At 42.1% G+C, this 24,701-nt stretch overlaps 1 protein-coding gene across 3 annotated transcripts in view; it reads right to left on the bottom strand.

The window, feature by feature from the left end:
* Pigf (phosphatidylinositol glycan anchor biosynthesis class F) overlaps positions 1 to 24,701 on the bottom strand; it is a 27,758-nt gene extending 3,057 nt beyond the window's left edge. For 2 of the 3 annotated variants that reach the window (XM_032908726.1, XM_032908724.1), the window contains exons 1-5: positions 24,615 to 24,701; positions 22,965 to 23,213; positions 21,000 to 21,091; positions 19,477 to 19,593; positions 8,677 to 8,785 (exon numbers count right to left, since the gene is read on the bottom strand). In XM_032908726.1, the coding sequence (XP_032764617.1) occupies positions 8,677 to 8,785; positions 19,477 to 19,593; positions 21,000 to 21,091; positions 22,965 to 23,192 (546 nt within the window). In that variant the 5' untranslated portion in view covers positions 23,193 to 23,213; positions 24,615 to 24,701. Of the gene's footprint in view, positions 1 to 8,676; positions 8,786 to 16,498; positions 16,552 to 19,476; positions 19,594 to 20,999; positions 21,092 to 22,964; positions 23,214 to 24,614 lie in introns of those variants that run through there. The other variant, XM_032908727.1, reaches the window with a different exon arrangement.

Below are 24,701 nucleotides of genomic sequence, written 5' to 3'. Positions count from 1 at the left end.
CACACACACACACACACACACTCACACACACACTCACACATCCTTCTGACACTTGCCATACTTCACCTCCAAAGACTGGAAAATAAAGCAAATGTTGTTTTCAGTGTTTTCCTCCTGCCAGGAGGTAAGGCTTGGAGCACTCAGCAATTCAGTCACATAAGACTTAGCCATCCCTGCCAGCAAAGTAAATGCTGCAACTTTGCATGATTCCCTAGTGATGCCCCAGGCTTTGTGGGTACCAGGGTGCTGCTGTGAGTCTCCTGCAGTACAATTCGCAAGTCCTTAACTGTTGACAGTTCTCTCTTCCTCCCGGCTTTCTCATGATTACCACACCCCAGCACAGAATTCACCCTGACTTATCCAGTCAGCCTAGTTTAATTATATTTTAATAATGAGATCTTAAGTTTTCCACTTAAAGATTTCCTTGTTTCACCGATACTATTTTTATTTTCTTCATGCCACAATATTTAAAAAAATCTGTAGCACCTATTAGCTAGTTCAACTGCAGAAATATAAATATTTCTCTAAATTATGATCATCTGAAATAGCTACATATAATTATTGTTTTATGTAAGGAAAATAGGAAATTGAAAACAGAGACGTTCATATTAAGAAAGCCATTCACAGGGTTTGTCACCAAAGTGACAATCATTTTATCTAGTTTCCTTAGCTTCAAATGTTTCTTTAAATGACTCAATGGAAGAACCATCTCATGCTGCATAACAGTGTAACAATGCAATCAAGTAGATAAACTTAGAAGGCACCAAAGGAAACCTTTTAAAGATGAGCGGCTCCATCAGGTGAAAAGCCGGCATCCTCGGTATGCATCATGCACACACCTCTCATGCCCGCAATCGGGAGGCAAGGAAGACACGGATGGGTAATTTGAAGCCATGCCGTTGTTTTAGGGTCACTGTGCTTTAATGGAAGCACAGAATGCAAAAGCGACTTGGGGAAGAAAGAAAGGAAAAAGAAAGAAAGGCTTACACTTGCACATCACTGCCATCTAAGGTGGTCTGAGTAAGAACTCACACGGGGCAGGAACCTGGAGGCAGGAGCTGATGTGGAGGCCATGGAGGGGTGCTGCTTACTGGTTTGCCCAGCTTGCTTTCTTATAGAATTAGGGACCACCAGACCAGGGGTGGCACTGCGCAGTGGGCGGGGCCTCTCACATGGATCCCTAATTAAGAAAATGCCCTCCCGGCCTGTCTAAAGGGTGATCTAAAGGAAGTGTTTTCTCAACTGAGGCGCCCTCCTCGCAGATAAAATCAGTTAGCACAGCCACAAAGCAAGACATTACCTCACAAACCCCACTCGGCTGCATTCCTGTGACCTTGTACTTCAGAGGCTGGCAGGGTAACAACAAGGGAGGACCACCATGAGTCTGAGGCCAGCCTAGGCTACAGGGCAAGATACTATTTCAAAACACAAGACACTAAAAGGGAAAACAAAACTTCAACTCAATCTCTGCCTCCCTTCTCCCCAACTGCCCCCCCCCCCAAAAAAAAGCCTTGCATTTAGGGCGCCATTACAGTCCTTCTCATAATCAGGTGCCTGTGGATTCACTTATCACGTGACCAAGAAAGGCCAGTGTTCTCAAAGTAATAGAAATTAATAAAGATTTTATATTACCTAGCATAGAATTGGAACAAATGAAACCTGTAGTAAAGTTTTTTTTTTTAAGAAATAAAATATTTTCATAAGCCAAAAAGCACTTTTAGATGTATAAACTGAATGTGTGGTTGTTTTTTTCCCCCATCAAATAAAAATTGTCTGAAAGACACAATATGGTCTGGGGCAGATGGATGACAGTTAAGAGCACACTGCTCTTCCAGAGAACCTGAGTATGATTTCCAGCACATGGTGGCTCACAACCATCTGTGACTTCAGTCCTGATCCTCTGTGGGTAGACGTGCTGCATGCATGTTATATGTAGACATACATGCAGACAAAACATGTAGAATAAGTACTTTAACAAAGGGAGTTTAAAAGAATGCAACAATACAAAAGTGTGTGTCCACTTTGACGTTGGGAGGAAACTCTCCTTTGCTCACACAGCTATGCAGGGTTCACCAGTTCTCCACTGTGCTCTAAAGGTAACAGTGAGGAAGAGCACAGGCTCTGGTAATACACAGACTGGAGTTGAATCTTAGCTTGAAGAGGTCTGTGGTAAGCCATCCAGCCAGTCTGTGCTAAGTTACAAACCCTGTTACCTGCAGGCATTCACACATGGCAATAATAAACACAAATGTAAAACATCATGATGCCTTTTCCCAGTTTTACTAGGATAGAAAAATCAGTATTTATGAAACACTCATTTTTAAAAATTACAGATACCACAAATTCTTAAATAATTTGAAATTAGAAGTCATAGGACTATAACTGAATGTTACTGCAAAATGCCAGAGTAGGGAGTAAAACAGGTCACGGGTCTGTCTCATTCTGAATGAAGACTTGTGTGAATTTAGGTTAATTGGTATTTCCCTTACCAAAGGGATTATACTGTGTTAAACTAAAATGTTAGCGTACCATCTACATGTTTCAAGACTGGGGAAAACTAGTATTTAACAGAAGATGGTTTTGGATTAAAGATCTGCTCACATCAGCTAATTCTGCTGACAGGACTATGGCAGGACTTTCCTGAGAGACTGACTGGCCCGGCTCACTTACATGTGTGCATGCGTGTGTTCAGAAGTATTTATTGTTCCTTTGACAGGAGTCCTGGCCAGGAGTTCACTGCTCCACAAGTAATAGGTTCCTAAGTATGTGTCCCTTGCAGGAGAGAGGTCAGAGTAAATGCAGGTCAGTGTCCATTACTATTAGCAAATGGGGGCCAGAGGAACAGATGTTTGTCACTTGTGTGTGTGTCCTACAGCGGACTGCAGCTAGGAGAACCCGACTGCTGCACTTATGTTAGGAGAACCCAGGCTGCTGCATTTCTGTTAGAACCCAGACTGCTGCACTTATGTTAGGGAAACCCAGGCTGCAGCATTTCTGTTAGGAGAACCCAGGCTGCTGCATTTCTGTTAGGAGAACCCAGGCTGCTGCACTTATGTTAGGAAAACCCAGACTGCAGCATTTCTTTAGGAGAACCCAGGCTGCTGCATTTCTGTTAGGAGAACCCAGGCTGCTGCATTTCTGTTAGGACACAGACTGCTGCATTTCTGTTAGGACACAAACTGTTGCACTTATGTTAGGAGAACCCAGACTGCAGCATTTCTGTTAGGAGAATCTAGCAAAGCACTCAAGACCAAACTGAGAGGAAATGTGAGCGACCACCTGAAGGCAGCAGCTTTGTCACATGGGTTCTAACAGTCAAGCAGCTGAAAATTTGTTCAGCACAATAAACAAACCACTGAGAAGAACCTATGAGAACAGGACTGACAGCCTGGGCTCACCTTCCTTTGTATCTGAAGAGAGAGGAACTCCCCCTCTGCAGATCACCCCTTTCTCCTCTTTACTCTGAGGGCACCCACACACCTGCAACTCCAGCTCAGGGTCTCACCACTTCTGGACTCCATGGGCACACAAGAGATATGTGCACAGATACCCACACACACAGAAACAAGGACGCCTTAGTAACAAGTAGAAGTCAGAAAATGATAGAACATGGCACCTGTCATCTTTCTATGGCCGCAGGCTACATACATGTGTGCATACACAGAAAAGAAAGGCATGCATTTTTTTTCAGACAAAGACACTATAAATTAGCTTTAACAATGCTCCTACAAATATATTAAGATTTTGGTCTAAAAATACAGACATCACCAGAGTGATCATGACATTTAAAAGAAGCAATGTGGGAAAGGAAAGCAATTTAATATTTATGCTATTCTAAAGAGAACAAAAGCTCTGGCTTAAAAAAAGAAATAAACACAGTGTTTCAGTCTCCTGCAGAGAAGAGAATCGAGGTGTAGGTGGGGTTCTTGTTTGAATCCCAAATCTTCTTCTTGCCAATTAAATACCAGTGAGCACGACGTGTCTCCTCTCTCCCACACTTTGCCTTTGTGGTGGGTACTAACAGGAGTAAGATGGAGCACGCTCTGCTGTCATCATCACATTACCTCTGGCATAGAATCAGACTCACACCTGGTACACAGAGACCTACAAATGATACTATGATCTATTATTATGTTCTATTATTATGTTCTATTATTATCTGAAATGTCAGGCAGAATTGAACATGATATGAAATTCAAGTAACTCAAACTGGTTTAACAAAATATAAAAGGAAAGAAACTCACATAGGAGTGCGAGCAGACAGAACGAGACACAGGACGAGAACTCAGCATAAACAATGAAGCCTGCATCTGCTGTGCGGGAGGTTCTGTCAGCTTCTTCAGGGGTCACAGCGTGTAGTAGGTGCCTTCTACCCTGCTTTCTGTGACCAACTTTTGCTGTCTTCTACACAGCACAGAGGTCTTTCTTCATGTGCACAGACCTATCACCATCTATCACTAACTACTAAAATCACTGAACACTCATGTAAGTTGAAAATAAGTTCATGGACATTAACTTTCAGTGAGCTTTCTCTCTCTGTCACTTGAGGAAGAATCCATCTGAAAACTATATGCACCTGAAATTTGTCATTATGGAACAGTTGATGCCAGGCCACAGGAATATCACACAAAATCAAATTTGAGTTCAGAGTAGAGAAAATGGCATTCAAACATGTGTTCATGTATGCGTATTTCTAAAGAAACCAGATGTTCCCATCTCTAAAACACAACAAGCATCACCCAGAGACCTTGCTGAAACATGATTTACAGTCCTCAAAAGTGCACCTGGCTGCAGGGAACGAAGAACTAAAAGCTCCTTTTGACAGCATGCTATCCTGACAGGAGAGTTTAGACAGTACTATCTTCTCATGGAGCTCTGCTCCAGCAAATTTTCCACGTTTATGAAATGCCTGCCCTCTGACCTGGCAGATTCTGTCTATATGATTAACCAGTGAGGCCTTGTTCTGTGTAGGCTGAAGCACTGGAAAATAACAGTAGCCCCACAAAACCTTGTTTGCTGAAAATGAAGTGAAACCACCTTACTTATTAAAAAACAATCAAAAAACACTGGTAAGAAGCTGAATAAAATCTGAGAAATGTCAATTTTATTCTTCCCCCATCAGTACATATTAGACTTTAAAAGGATCATAGAGAATAAGCCAGCCATTAATTTAAAATACCCCAAAAAACAACAATAAGATTAAACAGCCAGTGTATTCCATCTAAATGAAATCTTTGAAATATTTTAGCCACTGTAATAACTTCAAATCAGCTTAGTCTTTTAGGACGTCTGTAACTCAGGAGCTGGCTCAGGATAAGTAAGATGCTTGTCAGAGTGCTAAATGAGGTCTGGTCCCCAGAGCTCTCAGAGAGCTACACAGTTGACCAGCCCAGGACGTGGGAGCGCAGACAGAAGGTCCTGGAAGTTAAGAGAGCAGGCTAGACTGCTGTGTATGTATATCGAGGCCTCGTCAGTGGACTTCTACATGTGCAGTAGCACATGCGCTTATACACACTCCCAAAGACAAAGTCAGTTGTCAGACATTTTGGCCCATGACTGCAATCCCAGGACCTGGGATGTGCTGAAAGTAGGATCAAGTGTTTTGAGGCCAGCCTTGGCTACATACAGAATTCCAGGCAAGCCTGGGCTACAAAGTGAGCCTGCGTCAAAGCTATACCTTCTCCAAATGTCATAGGTCAAGGGAAAACTATAGTATTTTTAAAATCTGATGTTAATTTGAATCTAGTTCACTCTTTATTGTAAATACTGAAGGAGAAAAATTAGTAAAAAGCCTAAATGATCTAAAAATGGACAACTGAACTGTAATTCATGTCTTCTAAGCAAACTTAAACACATGCTTTAGTCAGTATGTCTGCTTGTCACAATTCAGTTTCTACTTCTGTTATCTTGCAGGGAAGTTCAAAATATGTAAGATCAAATTTTTATATAATAAAATAGGCAATGTATATACAAACTGACATTTTACCAACACATTAAAGCTTATTCTATATTTAGATTTAATTATACTAACTGAAAGTCCTGAGTCTCGAAGTCTGAAACAGTTCCTGTGCCCTTTTCAATAATTTTGCCCCCCAACTTAAGCAGTGACACTCTTCAGTGAGTGAGCGAAGCATGGGTGACGGCACAGAGATGCCAGCAGCAAGACCACCAAGTGGGGGTAGGACTTTGCCCAAGCACTAAATCCTCAACAAGGACATGACAGCCACCACGGTCCCCACGCCTCTCGAGACCTGCACATGACAATCAGAACAGGGCACACAGCAGACTTAACTGAGGGCCATGGGAGAGACAATGCTAAGTGAGGGCACAAAAATGCACCTAAAACCAGGCAGTCTGCTCTCCTGAAAACTCAGTTCCTGTCAGTGAGCAACACAGGAAAGATTTAGCTCCGTCCACTGTTGCCTAGAATTCAGGATTTCAGCAAACGCTTAAGAAGGAGAAGTGTAGAATTGATGCTATACCTGTGAGAACCGAAAACAACCTAACATTCCAGTTCTGTAACTCTTCACTAATACACACTAACACCGTGATATAGAGCTGAAAGGAAAACACATTAAAAACATGTACATGATGAACAGCTCAGGTGGAGAAAGAGCTGCAAAAACTCACCATCAGAATAGAAACGATGGCGTTCTCCCAGTGGGTGAAAAAAAGTGAATGTTAACTTTCTGTAAAAACTATTAACACAGCTTAAAGTTAAAAGGCAAATAAGTCTTCTCTTTGAAACAAGAAAAACATTCTCTCCATATTGGAAAAAAAGTACGCCATTTTTAATAGCACAGTTCTTACTAGAGAAACTATCAGGAAAAGTCATGATACTGCAGATGAAGGACGTCATCAGTGTACTGTAGCAATATACTGGCGACAAGCTCAACGACCCAGAGTGAAGTTTACTACACTATAAATGACTATACAGCAGAGAAGCACAGTCTGAAACAACGGGAAATTAGTGAGACAGGATTTTGGGGACAAAAAAAGGCAAATGTGTTTGTGTGCCAAGTTGACACAAAGTATGGAGTGTCCTGGCTAGTCCTGTCAACTAGACACAGCGTCCTCTGAGAAGAAGGCCTCCACTGAGGGACTTCCCAGTGCAGACTGGCCTGTGGGCAGTCAGTGGTGGCTACCTTATTGTTAATCAATGCAGAAGGACCACCCACCATGGGGGCACCATCCCATGAACTCATTCCATAAAGCATGAATCTAGACAAGCAAGCCAAGTGGTGTCTGATTCTTCAAGGCTTTGCTTCAAGTTCTTGCCTTGAGTCTCCCCTTGACCGTCCTCGATGATGAAATATAACCTCGAGTGTAAGCCACATAAGGCTTACCCTCCCTAAGTTGTTTATCACAACGACAGAGAACACCAGCACATGGCGACACACACCTGTGATCCCCAACCCTAGGGAAGGGAAGTATGAGGACCAGGAACTCAAGGCCACACTCAAATATAAAATGCATTTAAGGCCAGCCTGGGCTACATAAGATCCTGTCTCAAAACAACCATATTTTAAAAACGGAGGTAACGATGCTGGGTGGTGAGTGTAATCCTACTAACCATGAAGCCTGTGTAAAGGGATCCTTAGTTTCAGGCCAGTATGGATGACACAACAAGCTCAAGGTCATTGTGAGCTAAGCGAGGAGGTCTTGCCTCAAAGCACCAAAGGTAGGAGTTTGGCTCAGTGGTAGTGTACTGTAGGTTTCCTCTCAAACACCTGCCTTTATTTTAAAATGATGCTGGCGCGGCAGGACAGCTCAGTGGGTAAAGGCGCCTGTTGCTAAACCCAATAACCTGCTTGCTGGGTTGTAGAACAAACTCGGTGGAAGGCAAGAACCTATTCTGACATCCACTCTCGTACTCTAGCATGCACACGCCCACAGACACACCCATAGGTATGCACACACCCACAGGCACACCCACACCCAAGGCACGCCCACAGGCACGCCCACACCCACAGACATGCACACACATAAAATGTGGCAATGCTTTTTTAAAAAATTACTTTGCTATATGCTTTTTAATATATTTCAAGGGAGTATTTAATGTGGCCATCAATCTAGTTAATAATATATAATCTAAGATCAGAAGTGTAATAACTAGAAAGAAAAGATGAAGAAAACAGCGCCCTGTATGTGTTGGCAAAATAAACTGTTACAAGTGTAAGGACAGGGACTAGCGTGTGACTGCTCTGCAAGATGATGTCCTGAGTTTGGGTCACCGCACCCATGTGAAAAGCCATAGTGATGACACATTTGTCATCTCAGTACAAGAAGGTGAAGACAGGAGGATCCCAGAGCTACCATGGCCAGACAGCCTAGCCATTGCATAATCTCTAGGCTCAGGGAGAGACTGTGTCAAAAAATGAGGTAAGCCACAGAAGACACTGATGTCAACCTCTGACCTTCACACAATAAATGCATAAGTGCACACACGCACGCACACACAGTTTGAAGAAGAAGCCTTCACCTATGCATACAGAAAACACAGCTGGATGGCAGGTAGACCCCAGCCAACATGGATGCCTGTGGCTGGGCAGTCCCCTAGACTGCTCTGCCTTCCCTCCTTTCACAAACAATGAAATACCTGGCATCACACGGCAGCTTTCTTCAGCTTTCCTACTGCTGGGCCAACACGCATTTGTTAAAGTCTCTGAAACCAACCTGCCATGGTCTTTCCCAATCCAGTGGAATAGGAAATGCTCCAAGCCATGCTCCTATGAAACTAGAAACTGTAGTAATCTGAAGACTGTTCTCCCAAACAGATGTAACTCTGTAAGACACAATACATATGTCATTGGCAGATTAGGTCATAACAGCTGGAACAAACTGATGCTACACAAATATTTTCATCCAGTTAACATAATCAACTCAAAATGACGTAGAACCATGAAGATGCAAATGTCTTTCCATTGGACAGGCACTGTGAGAGGCAAACAATACACGACAACAAACACATCCTCTTACCACAGCTCCTGAGACCTCCCCCCACAGGTCACTGCCATTTCAAGTTATATTATATGCCTTTCCAGAAAGGGTCTATGCAGGTTCAGTTATGCACACAGATTTATCTTACATATAACTGCATAAATGAAATGTGTATGTACTTTCCCAATTAAGACTTAAGTGTACCATGTTATAAGCCCAATGGAGATTTGTTTTCTGCAAGAGCAGCTATGATAACCCATGTATGGATAGAGAATGGTTTTCTCAACTGTCTTCTCCATGCTACCTTTCATTCACCCAACTAGACAAATTAGGGCCAGAGAACAAGAACTTCCAAAACCCTCCTGACAGTGGACATGGTAGCTCTCAGGGAAGGCTGGTGCTAAAGCAGTGACTTCAAAGTCACTGTGTACTATTGTGGCTGGTCTTGGCTACTTTGTTGGGTCTTCTCCTCACATTGTATCCTCCCCAATCCTGTTTCACCCCAACACAAGGAGAGGAACAAGGATAGAGGAGAGAGGAATTAGGAAAATCCCTGAATCTCATTTCTTTCCTTTTATTTCTTCTCTGACCACAACTACTACAAACTGTGGCCAACCTCTGAACGACCATCAACCACTCACCCCACCTCTTGGGGTCCTGGCATTTATGTGCCCTCTGAAAAGTTCTCAGAATTCCAAACGTCACACAACTGTAGAGACTATCTGCAGATTGGATAACCATGCCTCAGTTAGAGCATGAGGTAAATCATAGCCGCTGCGGACAGTCTGAAGCGGCCCGTACCCCCACACCTGGGATTAAACAAAAGCACATGCTTACAATGTTTCTGTGGTTTTTTTAAGATGCCAAAATTCCAGAATTCAGTAACCGTCTCATATGTGAATGCTTCGGTCAGAATAGTGTTTAGTAAGGGCCCACAACAATGCAGAGTGCGGCCAGACTCACTAGCTCACAATGCGGGGTGGGGTGAAGTAAGTCAGTGAAAGGCAGCATCTTCTGGCTGGCACAACAGAAGAACAGTTATTTGATTAGATGATTTTTCATTAGAAACTCTCCAATTACTGTGAGCAAAATATGCAGTGAATTACAGACATCCAAGTGAAAGTCAGGTACTACAGCCCTGTCCACTGACATCCCACATCTAAGGGATTCTTGTTTCTTGTAAAACTCCGGGCTTGGGGGAAGTAGACAATCACCGTCTATCCACGTTTGTATTATTTATTGAACATTACTGCTCTGCACTTAAGGTAATGTCTGTAAATGCTAGACAGTTTCAACTAGCAGCCAGCAGGAATAGGAAAAACTATTCCTACACTGAAGAGGAAATAAACTGACTTAAACAGAGACTGTCCAGGAACCGTAACAGATTCTCAAAGGTCAATCTTCACTAGGTCTGTGGGGACCGATGACAGCACATAGCTCATCCGGGATGCAGCACAGCAGTCATGTGCCCAGAGATGGGAAGTGTGGGAGAGGCACAGCGCTGGAAAGATGTGTCTGAATACAGAAGAGGAAGTCATCGTTGAGGGAGTAAGAGGTGTGAGACTGTAAGCTAGAAAATGCACTACACATGAGAGGCCAGCTTCCAGATGGGCAGAGACTGAGAAGCAAGTTTGCAAAAACAACTCAAAGCCACCTGTAATTCCAGCACTGAGGCTGTGAATCAGGAGGAATACTGCAAGTTCAAGCCTAGCTTGGACCACATAGCAAGTTCTAGTCCAATCTGGGATACAGGAAAAAAAAAAAAAACAAGAAACAATCCAGCTTTATTGAGTATAGCAAAACCAAAACCAAAACCAAAACAACAACAACAAACCCCTAGGACATCCTGTTCGGGCCATGTAACTTACGTAAGGTTATAACACAGTGGTTTTCAGGACAGTTTTTTACATGACCATCACCAGCCATGTTTACAATATTTTAATCACTATAAAAAGAAAGTATTCACCTATCAGCTGTAAGTCTCCATTCCTCATTCCCACAGCCCTAAGCCACCAAGTTATTTTATGTCTATGCATTTGCCTGCTCTAAGTCGTTCATTTAAGTGGGCTCAGGTGACATCAATTCTCTTACTGATTTTTTTTCCCCTTAGAATACTCTTTCCAAGAGTCATCTGTGGTGTGGCATGTGCCAACACTTCAGTCACACCCTATCAGTGGGTGACACGCCCTTGTATATACTGCAGACTTCATTCCTCCATGCAATAGTTGATGAACATGAGTTGTTACTGCCCTTTGGTATTAGATATACTGCTACTAGGAACATTTATGTACAAGTCTCTGTAGGGACATGTGTTCTCACCTCTCTTGGGACTGTACCTAGAAATAGTTGGGTCACCTGCTCTTTAATCATTTGAGGAACTGACAATTTTCTAAAGCAGCCCAAACAGTTGATGTGTGAAGGTTCCAACTTGTCTACATCTTCCTAATAATGTGGGTGACAGTCACTCTAGCCTGAAATTCTAGTGTGAAATGGTGTCTCAGTGCAGCAGACTTATGGTTAAGACTGTGCTAAAGTCACGCTATGGAACCACTGAAGGACCTGAATCAAGCTAACGATGAGATCAGAGCCACTGGTGGCTAGAAACACTTCCCTTCAGCTTTTTTCATTATTCTAGCACATCTGTAACTGACTTCTGCTTATTAAGATAAAAAGTGCAAATATCACAGAGGTTGATTTCAGTTTTGATTGTTTGGCATATTCATGAGTGTTTGTGATCCTACATACAAGAAATGCTAAAAAAAAAACCCAAAAAACAAAAAACAAGACCTATAAAACTATAAAGGTTCCTGTAACCTGTATTTTTAAGTAAATATATTTGTCAAAAATAACTTATATCTTTCAAATCAAAGTCTCCTCCCCTGATTTCTACACCCTATAGATGCTTCATTTTATATATATATATACATACATATACGTACATATATATGTGTATATATATGTATTCCAACATACGTGTTTGTGTGTATATACATTTCATGTATTATATTTCAAGATTTCATTTCTTTCTGCATTTCATAACTGTTGGAGAAGAGCTCCTTTTGGGAAGCTTGGGGATAAAGGAGCCCTGAAGAAGCTGGCAGCTCCAGCATGAGGGTTAGCTGACACAGCTGAGGCTATTAGGGGTGCAATTCTATTTTCTCCACTCCTCTTCTTCCATGGTTCAAGTTGTGTCACTTTTACAGTATCTTCTCCATATCCCTAATTCATTCTAGTATTTTCCTGACTTCATGAGCCACTTTCATATAAAAGCTGAATAACTCTTTCAATCAGGAGAAGCATCTTTGACTTTTCTTTGCCCTAGGAGCACATTACTGAGTCTCCTGTCTCCGTATGTCATGTTCTCTACTTACTTTATGCCTCCAGCTCCTTTCACATCCCTCATTCAATCTGATTGGCTCAAACTTTACCTTCGTGTTAAATTTTGATTTTCTAGTTTGCTTTATACTTCTTGATATTCCTTTTGTTGTTTTGTTTTGTTTTTTGAGGCAGGGTCTTTCTACCTAGCCCCGTCTGTCAGGAAGCCACTACGCACACAAGGCTAGCCTTGAACTCAAGAGCTCTGCCTGCCTCTCCCTCTGAGTACAGAATTAAACGTGGGCACCATTCAGCCACTTCTGGATATTTCTAATGTATATTTTATAAATGTGGTTTAGGTTCTAATTTTGTGGCATTGATTCTGCAATCTGGTCTTCTTTATTTTGGCTGATTTTCTCATCTTTGCTCTTTTTATTAAATAAATCTGCATGCTTTATGGTAAACTGTGAGATTTGCTTGGTTTGGTCCAGGGCTGTTTTCTCCAGATCCCGTTACTCATCTGCCTGTGCACGTGTCTCTCCGTCCTCTGCCTCCCCATCTTCCCTTCTTGGTTGCTGTACCACGTCTGTCTCTCTACCTCACCCTTGCCATGGCAAGCTGCGATGGCTACTGTCTGCTCAGATGTAACAAATAAGCTCACTTTGGTGCTGTCTCCACGTCTTAACTGGCTCGATCTTTCCTGTTTCCTTGGATGTTCCTGTAGGCTTTACTGGATGTTTTATCATGAGTCAGAAGGAAAGAACGGAGAAGAACAAGGCAGACGCTCACTGTGACTCTATAGTAATACTCAGCTGACATGCAGTAAGTGTGGATCCATGATTCAAACGTTAAATAATCCTGGCCAGGGTTTATACATCCTTTCAGAAACCAGATGAACCTAGTATAGCGCCGTCTGTGCCCGTGGCAGAGGACCAATAGAAAGCAGTCATGAAATTCATAAAAAGCAAGGAGACCTGACAATAGTCAGGGAACGGCTGTTGTGTTGGTAAGAAAACTAGCTGTGCACACATTCTCTGGATTAGAATCTTAATCTGACCGTGTCAATGAGCTGCCTGTGATCCCTGGGTTCTAGTCCAGGAATTTAGTTCACAGAAACTCATGTCTAAGTTTTGCTGAAACAAAGATGTATTCACATTACTTACAATTGTTAAAAACAAACAAACAAACAAACAGCCCCTTGCTCAAGTTTGATGAAACAAAGATGAACATCACCTTACTTACAATTGTGAAAATGAGATAACATTCAATAGTAAATTAATCACAGAGTATTAATGATATGATGATTAGACTAACTTGATCACAGTGACTGCTTCTCCTTCTCAGTAATCAGGGCATAAGGAAAGAGAGCTACTGCCTTCTCTCATCTCTAACAAGGACAAGGACCAGAGAATCCCTAATAGGCAGTCACGTGCTATCTATATGCAGAAGCACCCACTGTCTATACTGCAGCATAGCATGTTCCTTCATGGTAAAAACAACACAGCCTGAGGTCTCATCTCACTTAAAGATAGGATAGTTGTGCTGTGCAAATGTGCTATGCAAAAAGTGGTACATCGTACACATACGCACAGAGAACAATATTCATACCATCAGTGGAGCAAAGTACACTATAGGGCAGTGACTACAACCTCTGCTTCCATTTCAAAATGCACATCACATATGAAGAAACAAAACCGAGTACATAAACTGTAATTAGTGCCTCTTTATAGTATCACAGTAGTAGGCTATCCGACCTATGTTTAATTACTTGAGGTTTTAACATGAACTATATTTAAAATTATATACTTTTACTACAAACTTTACACATTTTACTACTTACTTACATATATGCACTCTCTTGTAAAAAAGAGTGGAGAGAAAAGCTGAGGCAGGTGAGTTCCTCCTAACTAATTCTTTCAGGACCAACAGTGGCTTGTCACTTCACAGGGTCACATGCTAAACTGTCTCAAGTGTGCGATCACTGCTAACGCTGTCATAACCACAGGGCTGAGAACAGACTAAATGGCCTATTATTCTATGAAGAAACGTTTAAGGTAATTCAGGAAAGGCTACAGATCACTCTTCATGACAAAGGCCTAAGTACCATCCATGTTATTTGACTTCTCTGACATTCCTTTCATCAAATGTCAACTCTAACATGCCCCTTTGAGTGCCTTCGGTATGTCAATGTGTTAGCCACTTGAATGCAATTAATAGTAAGCACATGTGGTTTAGACAGGTTCTCATCACAAAATTTAAAGATTTTGAAGGAAGAGGGGCGCAACTCCTCCTGGTGGCTAAGTATGGGTTTTCCCCAGTAAATAAACATTAAATCCATTGCTTCTTTGCTACTAATTTTTTTCAACCACATTCGGACTAAATGTGTAGTAGAATTTATTTTATGTGCCTGGCCCTTTAAAGGACCCTATGCCCTTCAGTGTCAGTTGCCTCTTGGAATTCTGGGACAGGAGAGGCTATGAAAAGCCAGTAGAGGCTGAACTGGGAGTAGGAATCAGGGGGTAGCAGAGAGGTGGTACAAAGAGACAGAAGAGTAGGGTCAGAGAGCAGAGGGAGACGAGAAGACAGCTGAGGCAGCTGAGGCAGGAGAGGCTGGGCTGAGCCAGGGAAGACATTGCTAGAAGATAAAGAATCCACAGATAAAGTGGTGAATATAAAGAGAAATAGAAGCCACATAAGGTGCCTACTTTTTTTACTTTTTTTTTTTTTTTTTGAGCTGGGGACCAACCCAGGGCCTTGCACTTGCTAGGCAAGCAAGCTCTACCACTGAGCTAAATCCCCAACCCCTAGGTGCCTACTTTTATAAGCATACATTTTCAGCCATTTACTCTCCTTTCCTCTTAATGTCTGTGGTGGTTTCCTCAATATAAAATCTATATCAGTGTAGAGATGACAAAGCCAGACTTGGTTGTCTCATGTACAGAACAGGCATTACTGGGAGGTTCCACCTTGACAAGACCATCCTTTCCAGGAACGTTTTTTAGCTCAGGTGACCAAATGGCACAAAGGAACTGACAAACCTTGAGTACAAAGCACAGGTCTGTGATAGGTAACTGCTACGCTTCTCTAGAAGAAAGTCCACAGGCTAGACAGATGGCGCAGCTGTGACGAGCACTGACTGCTCTTCCAGAGGACCTGAGTTCAATTCCCAGCACCCACACGGTGGTTCACAACCATCTATAAAGGGATCTGAGGTCCTCTTCTGGCCTGCAGGTGTACTTGCAGACAGAGCGCGCGCGCTCACACACACACACACACACACGCACACACACACGCACACACACACACACACACACACACACTCCACAAGTGAAAGAAGCACACTTTGTGATAATTAACAAGGCAACAAGCTGAATGAAATTTACAAATGGAGCACATCCAGTATTATGCATAGCAATAAGAAGAAACCAAATTACTTTCTGTCTTCAGTTTCTCCACAAAACGTTCTCTTGAAGTTGGTTTCATTTACTTTTCTGGAATAACTTTAAGAGTAACTGTTAAAATAATGAAATTAAGTGTCTAAACTTCAAAAGCATCAGAATTGATCCTTTTTTCTCAGGACAAAATTCTCAGTCTTCAAGCTCAAAAGTTTAGTTTTCAGTCTATACATGATTGTCATCTGCTCAACACTGAATATACATGAATGCAAATAAATGCATTAAACCCAGGGGAGGGAGAGACTCAGTGGCTAAGAATGCCTGATGCTCTGTCAGAGGACCCAGGTTTGACTCCCAGCACCCTCATGCCAGCTCACAGCTGTCTACAACTCCAGTCCCAGGGGACCTGACTACCTCTTCTGGCCTCTAGGTACCAGGAATACATGTGGTACACAGACATATATGAAAGCAAAACACTTATAAACATAAAGTGAATAAAAGTAAATCAAACCGTGGTTATTTCAGTTAAAATAGTACAGACTGCTTATACTGATTTGAGGTGGGGTAGGATATGATGTCAGTTCAAAGTAGACCTGCTTCCCCTCCACATCTCAGGCTCATTTCATGGCTTGTAACTACACTAACGAATGTGGAGCCATAATGCCTTCTGCTCCACTCGTGACCTGGGCCATGCGCACATCAACTGAATTAACTGGCAGAGCTTTACTCTTCTCTGAGTTATCCATGCACTGCGCTTGCTGGTCTGTTCCAAACCAAATACAACTACTGAGACAAACCGTGCGGGATGGCAATACGGTACACAGATGCTGCCGGTCTTCTTAACCTACCTGACAAGCACTTGCTCTTTGACTTTACTGTCTTCCTCACTCTGGCAACACCCCTGAAGAGCACACATGCATTTTAGTTTGATCATATGAGATCCATGAGAACCCATGGAGCCAAGCAGCTTGTCTGAGATGACGACTACGTAACGAAGGCACAAACCCACTTTCCGACCCTGGACCACTAGCATCTTACTGCTGAATCCAAGTCCCAGCCCCGCTGCTCACTGACTGTGAAACATGAGGAAAGGATTCATCATCCTTCAGGATGTTCAGCATCTTCATAAAGAATGTTTGATTTTACTTCATTATGATTTCCTGGCATCCCACAGGCTGGTAAATGGCAAGGTTTGTATTACAAACTGACTTTTTTAACCACAGTCCTTAGCAGCTTGCCGATTACCTTCAATTGATTGCACATTGGAAACTTTGGGAGGGTAGGTCTTACAGTCTAGTGACTTTTGGTGGCATCTGAGAAACCTAGCAGCCTCTATTACAGCCCTAACTTTGGTAACCAAGAACCAACTCAATATCAGTACCTAATGGTTCTCATTGTGGGCAAAGCTCAAGTTTCACAAGCTAAGAAGCTCCAGTGGAAAGTGTCCTGCATGTCTGCCAGCTAGTCAGAGATAACCGGTATTCCATAAGCTCCTGTCTTCTTCAGAAGTCAATGCGACTGACTATTTCTTCCACCTTCCAACTCTGAACACAAATGCTGCATCCTATACACAAGCTTTAACCTTGGCGGGTTTTGTTTGGTTGTTTGGTTGGCTCTACGAAGACAGAACTAGATTCATGGTCACTTGGGAACAGCAACAAGGATGGAAGAGTGTACTTGTATTTGAAATACTAAAGACATTCTAAAATTGACTCTGGTGTTGGTATGTATATCTGTGGCTATACTAAAAAGCCATTCTGTCAAACTTTCCAGTAGCTGACATTTATGGAGTGTGAATCATATCTCAATAGTTTTTAGAAAATGGTGTCTCCCATGAACTGGGAAGATGGCTCAGCAGGTGTGCTGGCTAGTTTGTTTGTTTGTTTGTTTGTTTTTGTAACTTGACACAGCCTTACATCATGAGAAGGAAGAATCTCAGATGAGAAAATGCCTAACTAACAAAGCAGGTAAAGACATCTGCTGTCAAACCTGCCAACCAGAGTTTCATATCTGAGGCCAACTTCCAAACTTGCTCTCTAACCTCCACACGTGCCCTATGGCACAACAGCACCCACACGGACATGGACACTTGTGCATACACACACAAATAAACTAGTAATCTATCGCTCTGTGTCCCAATTGTATGCTTACTTCCTGCATTATAAGCTGTGTCCATCCACATGTGGTGTTAGTTCTTAGCATTCCAGCACCATCTCTCACTGCTCCATAATAACTGACAAGGAACACATTTCAAGGCTTTTCCTGGAAAAAATGCTATTTAATGGAATGTCTCTATGTGGTTGAAGCCTTTCAGTGTAAAACTGTGCTGCCATTTATTAAGTTCCTGGTTCTCTTCTGTGTCATTAATGAAGTCTCCGAGCAGACGTCTCGAACTCTGTCCTTTCCTGTACAAAAATCTCTCTGCTCTTTGCGACTGACTTTTTGCAAAGTACAGTAGGTTTTAGAACACATAGGTCAAGGGACAGAACAGCCATCTGTAAAACCAGATGACAATGTATCCAGCAAATATATAACTTAGGACACAAAACTCAGAGTTGACTAAATCACCAACACCAACCTAAACAAACTGTCAAAGTTTCAGCAGTTTCTATATTTAAAATTTTCAAATTAAATAAAAGAATTCCATTGGAGATACCATGGTTATAACGTGTGTGTGTGTGTGTGTGTGTGTGTGTATGTGTGTGTGTGTGTGTATGTGTGCATGTGTGCGTGTGTGCGTGTGTGTGTGTGTGTGTGTTTATGTGTGTGGTGGTGGTGGTGAGATTCAGTTGTTATGCTTTTGTTTGTAGAAACTTTATGATTAGCCAGCACTTCCAGAAAAATAAATATATAAACACAGCAAGATCAAAGCTACACACACATACATAAAATAATACTCATTACCAAAGAAAAATGTAATTTATAGAGATAGGCTATGCAGAACCCACCCTGTGCACTCCTTGTGCAGGTGAACTTCAAATTACACAATACCAAGCTTGCTTCAGTTTTATGCTCCCTTAACACCCTGTAGACAGTATCTCTCCCTTTTTAAGTTTCATCAAATCTTCTATTTCTGACCCAACTCATGACAGATCGGTCAGTCCCCTTACAGCCCCTTTCTCTGCTGCTTCCTTCCCTATCCTCCAGCACTTTTAGTGGCTTAATGCCAACTCATGTCACTCTTAGCCCTTGATCAGACGAGGTCCTCTGAGTATTCTGGAACCCACACAGAGTGAGGTAAGGGGGAACACAGAGTAAATGCTCAAGGTCACCAACAGGGCAAACCCGTGAGAACTAATGCAGCTGGTTTTCTTAGTTAAAATTAACCATTTTTAGTATGTATCATTCCAGGGGCTTTAAGGAAGCTAAATGTTAATCTTAGCTATGCTGAAAATCTATATGGTAGCTTTAGAACGGAGATCTGGGAACACTTGCTCTTTCGTATCTTACCGTGGGAAAGACAAAGAAGAGACGGTTAGTGTAAACACTCGTAGATGACTATGAAGAAGAGACGGTTAGTGTAAACACTCGTAGATGACTATGAAGAAGAGACCGTTAGTGTAAACACTCGTAGATGACTATGAAGTGCTAGAAGTCCTTGGAGTGCTTTACCTGGCCAGTGTGGAGGAAGGAGCTGTGGCTGTCACTGTCTGGGGCCCTCTCTTTCCCACCTCTGTTCCCTAACCTCACCGGCTCTTTCTGCCATCCCTGAGAGCCAGCACTGCCTACAAACACTCAGAGGATGAGTTTATTGGCACGAACAGAAAAATATTTCCCTACTTCCTTTAAATTACTAACATCACTAAAGTGTAAACTTTAAACTTACCCATTTCTACTGAAAACTCTCAGCCACGCTTTGAGATTTGGTCCTAACAAACACAGACAAGGTACTGTGGTAAAAGTAGACAAAACAACTGCAAATAAAAAGGTTTCCAGCACCAACCTAGGAGGAAAGAACACTGTTAACTCTCAAAGTATTCGTGGTGATACACACACAGCACAGCCCCTCCAATACCGGCTTCACAGGTCGCCTCGAAACACTAGATAAGGACTCGACTACTCTACAAGCCAAACTACCTGGTTCTCATCATAGATTTCAAAATGTTAAAATCTGAAGATTTATACTAAGGTCTCTTACAAAAAAAAAAAAAAAAAAAAAGACATCTCAATTTTAGATAATTAGCTTGCTTTCTCATCAGTTTCCAGAACTCTCAAAGTTGAACTGCCTTTTTTCCCACATGAAGAGACTAAAGATCAGCAAGTTTCACTTCAAGAGTTTACGACTGAGGTCTAGCAATTTGGATGTTGGTAAAATCTTGAACACATTGTCCATTCATTGATTCTTTTATGATGGATTAGATAGAAATCATCTTCCATGACAAGGCTTCCCTGCTTTGCTTAAACAGAACAATCTGCTAGTTTAATGTTTATATACAACTCTGTGTGTGTGTGTGTGTGTGTGTGTGTGTGTGTGTGTGTAAAACCACTCCTTTCACCATCATCAAGCACTGCCAAACTTAAATGTCTCATCTAAGAAATATTTATGAATTAGCTTCCACTAGTTTGAAATTGGCCGAGTTTTAAAAACTATAAAATTTTAATATAAACATTAGTATTTAAAAGGAATCTATGTACCTTACAAAAATAACCTCAGCTACTCTAGAATCATATTTATGAATCATTGAAATGCTATTTATAACCAACTTATACCCATTGCAATAGTGAGTTGCCTGCAGAAATCAAGGTATATCCAGCGTGTAGGCCTTGGCCAATGATAGCATCAATGCCTCCCAAATCATAAGCCAATCCTAAATACACTTTTGTAGATGACCACATTGTGTTATAACACCCAAAAGGCTGGACAGCTAGAGGTCTTTAATGTACATTTATTACTATAGCATACAGTAATGGTGCTAACATACATTTATTACTATAGCATACAGTAATGGTGCTAACGTACATTTATTACTACAGTATACAGTAATGGTGCTAACCTGCCCTACAGTATACAGTAATGGTGCTAACGTACATTTATTACTACAGTATACAGTAATGGTGCTAACCTGCCCTACAGTATACAGTAATGGTGCTAACATACATTTATTACTACAGTATATAGTAATGGTGCTAACCTGCCCTGCTCATATGTAGAGTTGGGCATCAGAAACTGAACAGCTGAAATGTGTCAAGGTTTAAGTTGTCTTGATGTTTTTAAAACAACAGGACAATGACAACTGTCTCCTACCTTGACGCATTAATCAAGCCTGCTATGGTCCCATTCTAGCTGCTAAAGTTAGCATATCATTTAGGACTCACACGGTAAACACAAAGTAAGCATTCAAGACTCACTCCATCAGTGGTGCTCCATACAGAACAAAGATTATATGAAGGAAAAAACAAGACGCGAGAAAGTAGAGCCAGCATCTGACAACTCGGGCTACCTGAAAGAGAAAGGAAGAATCTCAAGACTCAAGACGATACCTAAGACCCATACACTCTGCCAATTTACACACAAATATAACTTGTTGCCATGGTGTCTGAAACAGCTGGACGTCCTTTGTCGGATAACCTCGAATTGGATCTCATGTCTCATCACAGACACAGCCCTCAAAACAGACTTCAAAGATGGGGCCAGCGAGTGAGCTCAGCAGGGAAAGGCCCTGGCCACCAAGCCTGACCACCAATTCAATCCCTGGGGCCCACAGGATGAAGTGAAGACCTACCCTCTGACCTCGCTGCTGAGAGCTGTGTTGTGTGTACACGGTTTAAAATGTGCTCTTTGTGTTTTGTAATTATAGCATCTGAAGTTCCAGACCATGTTCTAGGCATGGGCCCTATTAGTAGATGTTCAAGTGTTTCATGTTTTTTTAATAGTTTATTCTACAACATGAATATGATTTGGGAAATTACTTAGTGTTTTGCTTTTTTGATGGAATTTACCCAGTTTTGCTTTAAAATGAAAAAAAAAACCATAGCATTCATTATTTTTTGTAATTCATGTATCTTTATATAATAAGGTCACTGTGGTTTTTGTATCTCAAAACTCAGTTATCAATATTTCTTAAGTATTAATAATATCTCAGTCATACCACATAACAGAAATCAATTTTTACTTTTATGCTGGTATGGTGAGTAGCATATATTTGTGTGATAGTTGTCTTTAGAGGAATAGAATGAATATTTTGTGTCTGTGTATGTGCACATGTGTGTTCAAAATGTTCTAAAAGGGAATTAATCATAGTATTGAGTATTCAGTAAGAATTTTAATTTAACATAATTGTTGAGTGTCATAGCGCAGTGAGCATTCCAGAAAAAATTAATTCTAATATCTGAAAACATTTAACTGTTTACACAATGCCTCATGTGAAATAACAGTTGCTATGACTTAATTTGCAATTAACTAGAAAAATCACTTATTTAAGGATTCAAAAATATGGGCGTGGCCTTGACCCCTCGCCAAGGGAGCTATTGACAGTTGATAGCTACTAAGGCAGACAAAGTCAGTTTTCCTTGGGAGTGTGGTCCCTGGTAGGCTGACCAAGCTCCAGTGGATGGCCCTGCACCCACTCAGATATAGGGTTCTAAACATTCTATCAACAACAACAAAAGTTATGAGGTTGGCCAGGTACCCCCAAGAATAGAGTAGGGGATGAATGCATGTTATCGAAACACACTGCATGCAAGCATGAAATTATCAAATAGAAAAATATATTTTAAAAAGTACAGGCCTAGGGGACAGTTCAGTCAGTAAACAAGGACCTGAATGGATTCCTGGAACCCACAGTAAAATGTCAGGTATGGGCACGCTAGTCATCCCAGCACTGGGGAGAGAGGATGTCTGGGGCTCATTGGCGAGCCAGTCTAGCCTAACTAGTGAGCTCCAGGCCACTGAATGTCCTGTACGGAGCAGGTGGACACTGTTTCTAAAGATAACACTGGAAGTTGTCCTCTAGCCTCCAAATGCATTTGCATATAGCATAACCCCTCCCAACACACACACACCTAAAAATATACAAAAATAAATGAAAATAAACTGTAGTGTCTTGTACGCTACCTTCAGTGATGACATAAAACCATGCTTGCATCCAGGTCGCTTGCATTGTGATGCACTGAAGGAGTCATAATTCCACAATTAATGCACAACAAGGATCTATCAAACACTGCAGGAAAGTGTCAGGCTACTAATGCTTTGGGAGGTGGGGGTGGGGGGACTTGGTTCCCTTTACACTGTAAATAACTCAATGAGGACACAGCAACACTTCACTCTCACTATAACCGCCATCTAAAAACCAGTTATGCAGAGCTGACCCTTACCTTATGTGACAATGAACTTCTTTTAGAGGACACATTCGGTTTCACTACCAAGTATAACAAGAGATTGGCACCAGTCACAAAAGCAGAGCAAGTGCCCAACCAGACCAAGTGAGTTTCCAATATTGAGAAGTTGTCCAAGAAAAAGGATGGGATAAAAATGCTTAGGAAAACTGAAAATATGCACAAAAGATTGGTATATAGAAGTCTCTTGATGTCAGTATCTTTCATGGTGTCTTCTTGGGTAACTATCTAGTAAAAAACAAAGAAAAAAACATGTCAAAATGATTTTTTCCATGTCTCAAACACTTCATCACTCAAAATATATAAATCATGTACTAATAAGTTTCTATGGGCAATTATTTGTTTCAAAACACAGAAAATGCATATGCAAATTTTAACTTCCTTTAAATTTTTCTAATATGATACAAATCTTTCAGAGCCTCAGAAAAATTCGGTAAAAAATTAGATATTTGTGACTGGTTTCTGCAAAGGGGGCATGTATCAGACACAAGCAACAATTTTACTTTTTTTGGCCAAAATCAGGAAGTCCTGCAGTCCCCAAATGACAACCAAGTATACACTTAGGTATGCAAATGGTGCAGAACCAGAGTAAGATGGTCATTATGATAAACTAGGGGCCCACTGTCTGTTACAGATGCTAAATCCTACTAAAAGCAGAACGTAAGTGGGAGGAGAAGCAAAGGTTTACAGTTTAAATACATGTGTTTGACCTAAAGAACATTTTTTATGTTATATTGACTAAAATTAATTAAGAACTTTAGCAATTGTTACAATGTGATAAAAATCTGGCCCAAAAAGGAACATCCACACAAAAGGAGGAGAAATTAACAGGGAACGTAAAAGTGCAAGTCTGGGCGTTGTCCTATTTGCCCTCATTTAATTCACACTATCGTTTTCAAAGGCAAATATGGTACTGATTAAGCAAACTGGCTAAACAAGTTAGCAGAAGCGGCCAAGGTTACACACACTAAAGCCATTTCAAGTATCGCCTCTTTAACATGAAGATACCCTCCGGGGTCGGGACAAGAACGGATAACAATGAAAAGACTTCGGAAAAGTTTCTCAGATTCTCCCCTCCACTGCGGGATCGGGCAGGTAGGGGGATCAGAAATCCATCCTCTAAGTAGAGCGCGTCTCTGGGCCACCTGCAAATCCCTATCTAACACGGCGAGCCGTGCCCAAACGCAAAGGCCGGTTGAATGGAGCCCTTCCTCGGACACCAGCGGGCGAGTTTCCCTAGCACCCCACACCTGGGAAGCCGCCCTTCGGAGTCGCGATCCCACGAGAGCCCGGTGGGAAGGCATGGCTGCTCCCGAACCCTCCTGAGCAGCCTTTGCCCGGGCGCTGACCGCGGCTCAACCCCACCCAGGTGACTGTCCCAACCCCGGACAGCGCGAGTGTGGGCAACTGAGGGGCATCATCAGAGAGAGCCCGGGCGGCCGACCCGGTAACCTGAGAGACGGTGACAGAGGGTCGGTCCCGCGGACAGACGCCGGGATCTCAGAGGGTCGGTCGCGCCGTGCATCCTCTGGCCCGCCGGAAGCGTGGCGCCTTGGAAGCCACCGCAGCAGTCCGCAGAGCGACCTGCGCCTGCCCCAGGAGAACTTAGGAAGCATCCCTCCCGCTTACCTAACTCTCCCGCCCGCGGAAGGGAAGGGGACACCACCGCCTCCCACCCTCAGGTGCGACGGGCTGCCATGGCCCCTTGCGCAGGCG

Source organism: Rattus rattus, chromosome 7 (assembly GCF_011064425.1).
Source record: "Rattus rattus isolate New Zealand chromosome 7, Rrattus_CSIRO_v1, whole genome shotgun sequence".
NCBI lineage: Eukaryota > Metazoa > Chordata > Mammalia > Rodentia > Muridae > Rattus > Rattus rattus.
This window is presented reverse-complemented; position numbering and strand designations above follow the sequence as displayed.